The sequence below is a fragment of the Scomber japonicus genome, chromosome 6, assembly GCF_027409825.1.
Source record: "Scomber japonicus isolate fScoJap1 chromosome 6, fScoJap1.pri, whole genome shotgun sequence".
In the NCBI taxonomy this organism is placed as follows: domain Eukaryota; kingdom Metazoa; phylum Chordata; class Actinopteri; order Scombriformes; family Scombridae; genus Scomber; species Scomber japonicus.
In genome coordinates, this window is record NC_070583.1 from 31,073,058 (window position 1) to 31,085,849 (window position 12,792).

At 43.3% G+C, this 12,792-nt stretch overlaps 1 protein-coding gene across 1 annotated transcript in view; it reads left to right on the plus strand.

Annotated features, from left to right (window-relative positions):
* gucy1a2 (guanylate cyclase 1, soluble, alpha 2) overlaps nt 1-12,792 on the plus strand; it is a 50,573-nt gene that overhangs the window by 23,596 nt on the left and 14,185 nt on the right. Inside the window, exon 5 of the mRNA XM_053320892.1 lies at nt 11,244-11,456. Coding sequence (XP_053176867.1) covers nt 11,244-11,456 — 213 coding nt within the window. The remainder of the gene's footprint in view (nt 1-11,243; nt 11,457-12,792) is intronic.

The window sequence follows — 12,792 nt, forward strand, 5'->3', positions numbered from 1 at the left end:
GTCATCTCCACAATGGGTCACACTTATTAATTGATGCAACAAATGCAACTGTATTGCTTTTTGTGAGGGCTGTTGACCGAGGTTTGCTTGTGTCCACGCGTGTGCACCTGCATGTCTGACAACAAAGAGAATTTTGACATTAGCACCACCTTTGATCTGTTTCTAGATAAATCTCTGACGTGGTGGTTCGTTTGTTCAGTGGAGAGCGCTTTGAAAATCACCAATGCCCCCTCTGTCTCGGTCTCGGGTCTACTATTGATAGATTTACTGAGAAGAGAGAATGATAAAAACAAAATGAACATGAGATATATATTTTCAGTTTAATTATTGAATCAAAGACACACTTACCACTTCAGTTGGATTAATAAGTGATCATAAAAATAAAAGAAAGAAATGAGAACTTTCCATTTGAATCCTGCATAATTAAACATCGGGCCTCGAGACAATGAAAACAAGCCATTTAGCTAACACTGGAACATTTACAGTGATGCTGATCAGTGTGTTCCTTTTCTGACAAACTGAGTCCTAGATGTCCTAAAATGGCCACCATACTAATAGCTGCCACTTTGTGAGGGTAATAATGTCCTAATTAAATAAATGTATCGACCTCTTTATCACCCGACACCACACACAAGCGTCTGCAGTAGTTGGAGGAACAGTAGTTGGAATAATTGGAAGAATCATTGGCTCATTGATCAATGTAAACAAGTCTTCCAGCTTGGGATGAGACGATTATGGAGATAACAGCTCACTTTTTCATATAGTCTCATACAGAGCTGGAGAGAGAGGAGTTCAAACCCTGCTTATAGTCTGTCTTTTAACCCTTGTGTCGTCCTCCCGGGTCAAATTGACCCCATCTCTCTTTTGACTGTTCCTTCTTTCCTTCCTTCCTCTTCCTTTAATTTTTCCTTTGTTCTTCCCATCCTTCCCTCTTTTCCCCTTTCCCCCCTCCCTCCTCCTTCCATCCTTCTTTCCTCACTTCCTTCCATCCATCCTTCCTTGCTTCCTTCCTTCCTCCCTCCCTCCCTTCTTATTCCTTCCTTTCTGTCCTTCCTTCCTTCCTTCCTTCCTTTCCCTCCTCTTTTACTTCCTCCCTCCCTTCTTACTCCTTCCCTTCCTTCCTTCCTTCCTTCCTTCCTTCCCTCCTTCCTTCCTTCCTCTTTTCCTCCCTCCCTCCCTCCCTCCTTACTCCCTTCCTTCCTTCCTTCCTTCCTTCTCTCCTTACTTCCTTCCTCTTTTCCTCCCTCCTTCCTCCCACCCGCCCTCCCTCCTTCCTTCTTTCCTTCCTTCTTTCCTTCCTTCCTTGACCTGAGGACAACAGGAGGGTTAACACAGCCCCTCTGAGTCTAATACAGGAAAGGTGTGGAGGGAGGAGGTTTCCAAAGCTGTTCAACCATGAGACAAGCACTTCTGATGGAGCATGCTGGCACCTTAAGTGTAAGCAAAGCAATGAGTGTTTCCAGTAAACTTCTCTGGAAAGCTCTCCAACAGCGTCATGGAAAGCGTATAGCTCATAGGGTGAGCATGTGGTGACTGAACACGGCCTGCATGAGCACTGGTGAGATGATGCAATATGATGCACAACGACCAGTTTGAGTTGCACTGCCTGTGACAGTGATGTAGTGATGTAGGCTACACATGATGCTATACTGTGTGGTGGTAACAGTTAACCCTCCTGTTGTCCTCAGGTTAAGGAAGGACAGGAGGAGGAGAGAAGGAAGGGAGGAAGGAAAGGAGGAAGGAAGGAAGGAAGGAATGAAAGGAGTAAGGATGAAAAGAGGGAGGAATTTAGGAGAGAAGGAAGGGAGGAAGGAAAGGAGGAAGGAAGGAAGGAAGGAAGGAAGGAAGGAAGGAAGGAAGGAAGGAAGGAAGGAAAGGAGTAAGGATGAAAAGAGGGAGGAATTTAGAAGAGAAGGAAGGGAAGAAGGAAGGAAAGAAGGAAGGAAAGAAGGAAGGAAAGGAAGGAAGGAAGGAAGGATTTCTTTCTTCCTCTCTTCCATCCTTCCTTCCTTCCTTCCTTCCTTCCTACCTCCTTCTCTCTTTCGTTCCTTCCTCTCTCTTTCCTCCCTTCCTCCACCCCTCCTTCTTTCCTTCCTTCCTCCCTTATTCTTTTCTTGTCTCCCTCCCTCCCTCCTTCCTTGTTTCCTCCCTCCCTCCTTTCATTCCTTCTTCCTCCCTTCCTTCCTTGACTCGAGGACAACAGGAGGGTTAAATAAGAATCATTAAACCAAATGACATAATTTCTCCTTGGAGGAAGGATGCAGTTACATTCTCCAGAGCTGTCTGATACATTTTCTCATTTATGTGGACAGAATCTTTTCCATTAAGTGAGTTTTCAAAAGCCTCATCTGTTTGTTGTCTAGATAAAGATGTATATTTGGTGGAGGCTGGTTGTGATCCTGTATTTTGACTTAAGTGTTTTATTTAATTGCAACTCAAACAGTCCTATAAACTGTTTACCTCCCCATGTTCATTTAAATAAAGATTATCAGTGGTGTTTTTCCCCGAGCAATGTGACACTTGCTTATTTCACAATGGCTCACAGTGAGTATAAATTCATCTACCTCACAGGTGTGACTTTAAAAGCTTCTGCTGACTCTTTCATCGGAAACAGCAAGTTACCGGGACAGTCTATGCAAATGTGTTTTTTTGTTCATGTAGTGTTTATCTTTCCTACATGCTGTGAGTGTGTGTTACTGTGAAAGTGGGATGTAAGAGTACTGCACAATATAGCTAGGGTCTGACAAGATAAGAGCATTGCAGCAGTGTGCGTGTGTGTGTGTGTGTGTGTGTGTGTGTGTGTGTGTGTGTGTGTGTGTGTGTGTGTGTGTGTGTGTGTGTGTGTGTGTGTGTGTGTGTGTGTGTGTGTGTGTGTGTGTGTGTGTGTGTGAGGGGAGAGAGAGGGATGAGAAGAGAGGCTGACTCATTGACTCTTTGCTGCTCAGTGCTTGTTCATGCAAATGAGTCTGTTGACATGCCTGAGTCTGCTCACAAAAGACTATCCATTAGCTGTCCGTTCCACCTCCTGTTATCCCTCACTTCATCCCTCTCACTCGTTCCTTTTTTCCATTTTTCAAGTCCAGTGCGACTCATTTTCCCTGTGTCTGTCCCCCTCTTCCTCTTCCTCTTCCTCTTCCTTTTCCTTTCTCCTTCCTTTCATCCTTTCCATTTCCATTTCTGGCCATTTCAGCTGCCCGATCACCCCCCCTCCTCCTTTTCTCCTACCTGCACCTCCCTGTTGCCTATGGCGATAGCAACCTGAATCGGTACAGTTTGATAATCTGTATGTGTTAAATGTGCACATGCAGTGTTTACTACAGTACACAGGCCTTACAAGGTACAACAACATTTACTTTGACTCGTACTCACACATTAACACAAAATACACAAATATGCCCACACTCAGGTACTGCCACTATCAGTTGAGAGTCAATTCTCAGCGGACAGCAGTCAATAATAAACTGGTTTGGTGAGAGTATAAATTTGTTACAGTATAATCGATTAAAAAATGAAAAGGTTTGGCCTTGAATTGCTGACAAATCAAAGAAATGTGGTTCCCTGCTGATCTGTCAAGGTTTGGAGGAGCCTGCTAATGTTGTCAGTCATTGTAGCTTCATGCTAACAGCTTTAGCATCCCATTGTAGGTGGAGATGATTTATAACTGTAGAGTCCTTATAGATACAGTATTTGTGTGGACATATTTTATTTGGTTTGGTTTTTATTTAATTCATTTATTTATTCATTTGATCTAAAACACTTGATGTTAGGTAAAAAAGAAGCCAAATAGCAATTTTGTCTCAGTAATACTTTGTAAAAAATAAAGTATATCAGTTGGGAAGCATAATCCTGCTTCAGAGTAGGTTGCTAGTCAAGATCAGCATGAATAACATGTCAACTTTCTTTTCACTGCACAAGCTTCTTTCCTCTGTCCTTCTTTCCTTCCTTCCTCCCTTATTCTTTTCCTTTCTCCCTCCCTCCTTCCTTGTTTCCTCTCTCCCTCCTTTCCTTCCGTCTTTCTTCCTCCCTCCCTCCCGTCCTTCCTTCTTTCCTTCCTTCTTTCTTCTTCCCTCCTTCCCTCCTTCTTTCTTCCTCCCTCCCTCCCTCCCTCCTTTCCTTCCTTCTTCCTCCCTCCTTCTCTCTTTCGTTCCTTCCTCTCTCTTTCCTCCCTTCCTCCCTCCCCCTCCTTCTTTCCTCTGTCCTTCTTTCCTTCCTTCCTCCCTTATTCTTTTCCTTTCTCCCTCCCTCCTTCCTTGTTTCCTCCCTCGCTCCTTTCCTCCCTCCTTTCTTCCTCCCTCCCTCCCTCCTTTCCTTCTTTCTTTCTTCCTCCCTTCCTCCCTCCTTTCCTTCCTTCTTCCTCCCTTCCTTCCTTGACTCGAGGACAACAGGAGGGTTAAATAAGAATCATTAAACCAGATGATCTAAAACACTTGATGTTAGTTAAAACCGTCCTACCCTTATTTTTTTTCCTTTCTCCTTCCCTCCTTCCTTGTTTCCTCCCTCCCTCTCTCCTTGCCTTCCATCTTCCTTCCTTCCCTCCTTCCTTCCTTCCTCCCTTCCTTCCTCCCTCCTTTCCTCCTTCCTTCCTCCTTTCCTCCTTCCTTCCTCCTTTCCTTCCTTCTTTTCACTGCACTAGCTCTCCACACAAGCTTCTTTCATGCCCTTATTAAAAAACATTCTGTCAAACACTTATCTGTGAAGCTTTCTCAGTGTTGCTTGTGGATAATTCTCTTGGATGAAATGTATTTTCTCATGGTGACAGTGTGGTGACCTTGAACAAAGTCTCAGTGTACCTATTTACTGTAACAAGACGCTTACAAAAAAAAAAAAAGACTCATTGTTACACACTCGACTAGAACACAACATGCTTACGCTTTGTTGTCTTTTTATCTGCTTTTGTAAAAAATACATTTTACATCTCTAAGTTCAGTCGAGGTCTATTGTTGTATTGTTGAGGAAATTCATTTCATTTCATTCAAGGTAATTATGCACCTGTAATGTTTATCATAGTTTTATCCTTTTCTTTCTTTTTTTCTTGTTCATCCTCCCACCCTCACTTTCTCTGTCTCCCATCCCTCTAACCCAGAGGTGTCAAACTCATTTTCATTCAAGGGCCACATTCAGCCCAATTTGATTTTATGTGGGCCAGATCATTAAAAAGAAGGAGGGAAAGAAGGAAGAAAGGAAGGAAATAAGAAGGGAAGGAAGGAAAGGAAGGCAAAAGGAAGGAGGGAAGAAAGGTAGGAAAGACAGATGGAAGGACAGAAGGAAGAAAGGGAGGAAAGAAGAAAGGGAAGAAGGACAGATGGAAGGAAAGAAGGAAGGACGAAACGGAGGAAGGACAGATGGAAGGAAAGAAGGAAGGACGAAACGGAGGAAGGACAGATGGAAGGAAAGAAGGAAGGACAGATAGAAGGAAGGACAGAAGGAAGAAAGAGAGGAAGGACAGATGGAAGGAAAGAAGGAAGGAAGAAAGGGAGGAAGGACAGATGGAAGGAAAGAAGGAAGGAAGGAAGAAAAGGAGGAAGGACAGATGGGAGGAAGGACAGAAGGAAGAAAGGGAGGAAGGACAGATGGAAGGAAGGACAGAAGGAAGAAAGGGAGGAAGGTCAGATGGAAGGAAGGAAAAGAACACAGGAAGGAAAGTGGGCCGGACGGCACCCCTCGGCGGGCCGGTTCTGGCCCACGGGCCGCATGTTTGACACCCCTGCTCTAACCCTCCCCCCTTCTTTCTTTTACTAACCACTATCTTCTGTTTCACCCCTTTGCTTCGCTCCTCCGTTCACTCTTCTCTTTCTGTGCTGCGATAACAGAAACGCAGGCAGAAGGAGAGGAGAGCGCCGAGTTAAACAGAGACGCACAACTAGGCCAACACAACTGCCTCTAGGGGCGTGTGTGTGTGTGTGTGTGTGTGTCCATGTATGTGCGTTTCTGTCTGTGTGTGCATCAGTATGTGTGTGTGTGTGTGTGTGTGTGTGTGTGTGTGTGCGTGTGCGTGTGAAAGACAGAGAATGAGAGTGACAGAGAAAAACAGAGGCGGACACTAAGAGTAAGGAGGTTAGGGTTACAGACAGTGGTATAATTATACATACACATATATGTGATTTGCAGAAAGATAACAACTATAGTTAGATGTGGACATTTTAACCTGCGTTGTGTAACAGTAGCACAAAAACAACCATTGTATAACAGTAAGAGGAGAAACAAAGACACGTGAACATTAACAGCAGTCACCTTGCAGTTGTTTGCTTTGAGGGCTCGATGAAGGTGCTGGGCGCTGGCAGTGAGGTAACATCTCACATTTAAGGCGTTACATGGTGCACTGACTAACCCTGGCCTAACGTAAACCTGAGGCTGACATTATGAGACAGACTGTGGTTCCAGCAGGACCTTGCCAGGTACAGGGTGAGAGAGGCAAGTACAATAATCGGCATCGTTGGTCATAGTGCTCGAAACAAACCACCTGGAAGGTCTAACTCAGGGGGGTCAAACTCACTTTCATCCAAGGGCCACATACAGCCCAATTTGATCTCATGTGGGCCAGATCATTAAAAAGATGGAAGGAAGGAAGGAAGGAAGAAGGGAAGGAAAAGAAGACAGGAAGGAAAGATGGAAGGAACAAAGGAAAAAAGAAAGAATGAAAGGGAGGAAAGACAGAAGGAAGGACAGATGGAAGGAAGGAAAAGAAGACAGGAAGGAAAGATGGAAGGAATGAAGGAAGGAAAGAATGAAAGAAAGAAAGAAAGAAAGGGAAGAAGGACAGATGGAAGGAAGGGAGGGAGGAAGGAAGGAAGGAAGGAAGGAAAGTGGGCCGGATTGCACCCCTCGGTGGGCCGGTTCTGGCCCACGGGCCACAGGTTTGATACCCCTGGTCTAACTGCTTTCTCAGTCAACAAAATGTGGAAAAAACCACCTGGTAACATTTTGCTGAGTTCTTAAAAAAACACGTTTCTGCACTTGGCTTTCATCATCGTGATTTACAGTAAACACCTTCATATTATACTCCACATAATGACTGGATCCTGACACACACAATACCATTATTAAAATAAATGTATCATTTAAAACCATTAGTAAATGTTTCAAACTGTTAATAAAATGAAGAATAAAACACCTTTATTGTAAAAGCTTTCCAATACTAAAGACTTTCACATGTTAGCTTCTGAGATGGTAAATCCAGAGAGCCTCTTTCTGCTTCCTGAGAAAGTTAATGTCACCCCCTCTCGGTCCTGTATTTATCTAAACAATAACTATAAATGAAAAGCCCAACAATGAATGTTTGGATTTCTGGCTACTGGTTGTTTCTGATGGAATTCCTGTATTCAGTGATTCTGTCTTTTTTTCTTATTCAATAAAAAGTCAAATTTATTTTTCCATCAGATTCACATTGAATGTTAAAACTATGAGGGACATCCTCTTGATGCAGAGCAGAACCCATTTTACACAATCCACATGTCAATTTTACTTCCTTCCTTCCTTCCTTCCTTCCTCCCTCCTTTCCTTCCTTCTTTCCTCCCTCCCTCCTTCTCTTTTTCTTTCCTCTGTCCTTCTTTCCTATACCTTCCTTCTCTCTTTCCTTTCCTCCCTCCTTCCTTCCCTCCTTCCTTCCTCCCTCCTTTCCTTCCTTCTTCCTTATTTACTTTCCTCCCTTCCTTCCTTCCTCCCTCCTTCCTTCCTTCCTTCCTTCCTTCCTCCCTTCCTTCCTTCCTTCCTCCCTCCTTTCCTTCCTTCCTCCCTCCTTTCCTTCCTTCTTTCCTTGCCTTTCCTTTCCTTTCCTCCCTTCCTCCCTCCTTTCCTTCTTCCTTCCTTCCTCCCTTCCTTCCTTCCTTGACTCGAAGACAACAGGAGGGCTAAAGAAACAATAGAGACAGATGAGGCAGAATAGTACATTTGTACAAGCAGTATAAGAGTACGTTATTCATTTTGTATCTGGCTTTCCTGATTTTACAGTCTCCATGGAGATGGCTGTTAGTATGTCAGGCATGTAGGCCCTCTCCGCCTCAGCCAGACACAACCTCAGGAAACAGCAGCTCACGTTCTACCAGTGCTGACATATGTCTATAAATGTCTATGTGTGTGTTTATGCAGTTGAGAGTGTACAGCTGCATGTTTGAGTGGGTGTGCACACATTAATGTTTCCTAAACTCCCATATGACACCATGACTATTTCTGTATTTATGTGGCAGCATATGCAGATGTTAGGCATACAGAAGGTGAATGTGCATTTACTGTACAAAAACCCACGTCTGCTAAATTACTGCATTATAATGTGTGTTTTTGATTTGTGTGTATAAAAGTGCATGTTTCAGGGGGAGGGGTGTGTTTTGAACTCTGACCATGTCATCTGTAGGTTGCATATGTGCATATATGTTTGCATGTTTGTGCATGTTTGTGTTTCTGAGGAAGGAAACAGTATGTGTGTCTCCCTGTTGGATGTGTTTCTGTGTAGAGAAATACTCTGTGTGTGGATGTATGTGTGTGTGTGTGGATGTAGACTGTATGTATTATGCAGACCTAGGAGGGCCTTGTGCTATAAATAAAACAGGGCTGCAGTGTGCTCACTGGCGGAATAATCTATCTGACACTATGGAGAAAGAGCGAGAGACAGGGAGCGGAGGAGACAGAAAGAAGAAGAGCATAGAGAGAGTGGGGGGAGACTGAAAGACAGCCAGGAATCAAAGACAGGTGAAGATGAAGAGATTGGATGGAGGAAGTAAAGAATAGGAATAAACAAGCATGGGCTGAAATAAGAAGAGAGAGAAATGTTGCAGAGGGAGAAGGAGACAGCGGCTAATCCGTAGGGCCTCCAGCAGAGGTTGTTAGCACTGTGAAACAGCTCAGAGTCATATTCAAAAGGGCAGTAAAGTCTTTTCCTCAACATCTTCTTGGGTAATCTACAACCCATGTCCATTTCAACCTATCTCTTCTATATCTGCAAGGAATACGATGTGGTCTGCTTTGTTAATGCTCAACATAATACATAATACATAATACATATTGAGGATGTCCAGCAGGCCCTGAACAATATTTAATATAAGCTAGTAAAAAAATAATGCAGATACAGTCAGCTATAATACTCTACATATTTATGCATCATCAACCATCTAAGTGTCTGTATTTGATTGACGATGATGATGTCGGTTCAAAGACACTCGTATGGACTCTGGCTGATGTTAGAGAGTCAAATCTATGATATTAAGATGATGACAGGTCACAGGATTGTCTTTCAGATAACCAGGCCACCAGTTTACTCTGCTTTTAAAGGCTTTTTCTATACAGGTCAGCATGCATTATACATCAAGGCTAGCTTTGACTAAACGAAAACCACAGTTTCAACTTAATCCCAGTAATCTGCAGTTGTATGTGCAATATTGTGTTTGCATAGACACAGTATGTACATAGTTAGTGTTTATGTGTGGAGGCATGTAAACATAGAACATTTACACTTGTATTCATGCAGTAAGTTGATTATTTGTATGCATCCATAGTTGTTTTTGTATTATATGAATCAATATGTAGTGATGGGACAATTTTATTATTTTGAACTGACAAATATATAAGATGACAGACCACAGCTGCTTCAGTGCAAAATGTTAATGTTGAACTATTGCTCCTAAATCTCAAAGGAGTCTATCTCAATGTGAATTATTGGGGTTTTATAGCAGTTTGTTCATGAAAGATCTAATATGGGTAGCATCAGTACATGGGATATCATACTGTACATTTCTTTGTCTGTGTATTATGTTTTTCATCAAACAAAATAAATATAAATGTGTTCATAAATATCCCATAAAAAATATACAACATGAAATATTTTGTGTAATAACTTTATGTCTATTTCTATATTCTGTCTCCATCATCAAATGTGCAAACCCAAAACCATTTGTGTCCACTTCAGCACTTCTCTATATAGCAATGTTGCATTTATTATTATTATTATGATTATTGTCATTGTTGTTACACATACAGCAGTGTGATGCCAAGCAATAAAGATGTAAAGCCAAAAAAGAAAAGCCATCTGTCATCCCCTGAGTATTGTTAACAGCAATTGATTATGTACCTAATATTATTGCTGTTGGTAATGCATTTTCACCAGCAAACAACCCAATGTGTAATAACTTGAGATGTTTCCAGAGAGCTAGTTGTGTAGTGGAGTAGTAATTAGATATTTTGAAAAAAAACATCAAGGTTTCATCAGGTTTTCTCTCATTCAGAATCAATGAGCAAATGTTTCAATCTTGATTCACTATTTTACTTTACATTGATTTTCACATAAAGGGAAATCACATATCAGACGGTCACCAGAGTAGAAGCACTACAGCAGGGGTGTCAAACATGCGGCCCGTGGGCCAGAACCGGCCCGCCTAGAGGTCCAATCCATCCCAGTTTCCTTCTTCCTCTTTTCCTTCCTTCCTTTCTCCCTTCCTTGAGTTCTTTTCCTTCCTTCTTTCCTTCCATCTGTCTTCCCTTCCTTCCTTCTTATCTTCTCTTCTCTTCCTTCCATCTGTCCTTGCTCCCTTCCTTCCTTCCTTCCATCTGTCTTCCCTTCCTTCTTGTCTTCTCTTCTCTTCCTTCCATCTGTCCTTGCTCCCTTTCTTCCTTCCTTCCTTTCATCTGTCTTCCATTCATTCCTTCCTTCCTACCTTCCTACCTTCCTACCTTCCTTTCCTTCCTTCTTGTCTTGTCTTCTCTTCCTTCCATCTGTCCTTGCTCCCTTTCTTCCTTCCTTCCAGCTTTCCTTCCTTCCTTCCTTCCTTCCTTCTTGTCTTCTCTTCTCTTCCTTCCTTCTTGTCTTCTCTTCTCTTCCTTCCATCTGTCCTTGCTCCCTTCCTTGCTCCCTTCCTTCCTTCCTTCCTTCCTTCTTGTCTTCTCTTCTCTTCCTTCCATCTGTCCTTGCTCCCTTCCTTGCTCCCTTCCTTCCTTCCTTCCTTCCTACCTTCCTTCCTTCCTACCTTCCTTTCCTTCCTTCTTGTCTTCTCTTCTCTTCCTTCCATCTGTCCTTGCTCCCTTTCTTCCTTCCTTCCAGCTTTCCTTCCTGTATTCTCTTTCTTCTCCTCCTTCTTTTCCTTTCTTCCTCCCTTCCTCCCTTCCTTCCTTCCTTTTAATGATCCGGCCCACATGAGATCAAATTGTTCTGTATGTGACCCTTGAATGAAAATGAGTTTGACACCTCTGCACTACAGGGTTTATCTGCATTCATGTCCTAATTCACCTCTTCACTCAAATTGAATTTCTCTTTCTTCCAGGTCATGGAGTTAAAGGGTCAGATGATCCATGTGCCTGAGTCCTGCTCTCTGATGTTTTTGGGCTCACCACGTGTTGATAAGTTGGAGGAGCTGATGGGCCGAGGCCTTCACCTGTCAGATATCCCCATCCATGATGCTACGCGGGACGTTATCCTGGTGGGGGAGCAGGCCAAGGCTCAGGACGGCCTCAAGAAGAGAATGGACAAACTAAAGGTAATATATTTATGTTTCACCTTTGTGTTGTCCTCACGGGTCAAATTGTCCTTCCTTCCTTCATTCCTCCCTCCCTCCTTTCCTTTCCTTCCTTCTTCCTCCCTTCCTTCATTCCTTTCCTTTTTCCTCCCTTCCTTCCTTCCTTCCTTCCTTCCTTCCTCCTCCCTTCCTTCCTTGTTCCTCCTCCCTTCCTTCCTTCTTCCCCCCTTCCTTCTTTCCTTCCTTCTTCCCTGTCCTTCTTTCCCTCCTTCCTTCCTTCCTCCTTTCCTTCCTTCTTCTTTCCTTCCTTCCTTCTTCCCTCCCTCTTTTCCTTCCATCTTCCTCCCTTCCTTCATTCCTTTTCTTCTTCCTCCCTCTTTTTCTTCTGTCTTCCTCCCTTCTTCCTCCCTCCCTCCCTTCCTTCCTTCCTTCCTTCTTTCCTTCTTCCTTCCTTCCTTTTTCCTCCCTTCCTTCCTTCCTTCCTTCCTTTTTCCTCCCTTCCTTCCTTGACCCGAGGACAACAGGAGGGATAATGCAAGCAGAGTATTGAAATAGCAACATTTATCAGCAGTGTTCAGTAACTGTATGTTTTGCAGTTGATTTCCTATCATTTATGACACATCTCACTGTTACATCAGCTGCACTGACAAGTTCAATCTCACTGTTGCCTCTTTTAAATCCACACTAGCTCAAAGAACGTTGCTCCTGGGACTCGCTCTTATAATTTGCTTTCAAAGTGGCCACGAGCAAGTCACAGAGTCTTGACCCAGTCCTATGCATCTGCTCACTGCATCGTTCTCTAACTGCTACTAATCCCCCAGGCCACTGTTATAAATAGCTGCGTTTTAGTCGACTTTTCTGCTTCAACAATGGTATAGCAGTGGATCAGACAGACTTGGCGTAGAGAAGCCCGCCCACTGACAAAAATAAACATATGCAGATACACACACAATCCAAAATAAATGAAATTAATACAGCAGCAGTTTTAATTTGGTGCAGTACTCCCACATCACACAGCATCGGTACATCATCAGTCTTCATCAAAGCAAAGCACGCAGAACAACATTACTTAACCCTACTGTTGTCCTCAAGTCAAGGAACAAAGGAAGGGAGGGAGGAAGGAAAGGAGGAAAAGAAAGGAAAGGAAGGGATGAAGGAAAGAAGGAAGGAAGGAAAGATGGAGGAAAGGAAATAAGGAAGGAAGGAAGATAGGAGGGAAGGTAGGAGGGAGGGAGGGAGGAAAGAAGGAAGGAGGGAGGGAGGGAGGGAGGGAGGAAGGAAGGAAGGAAGGATGGAGGAAAGGAAAGAAGGAAGGAAGGTAGGAAGAATGGAGGAAAGGAAGGAAGGAAGGAAGGTA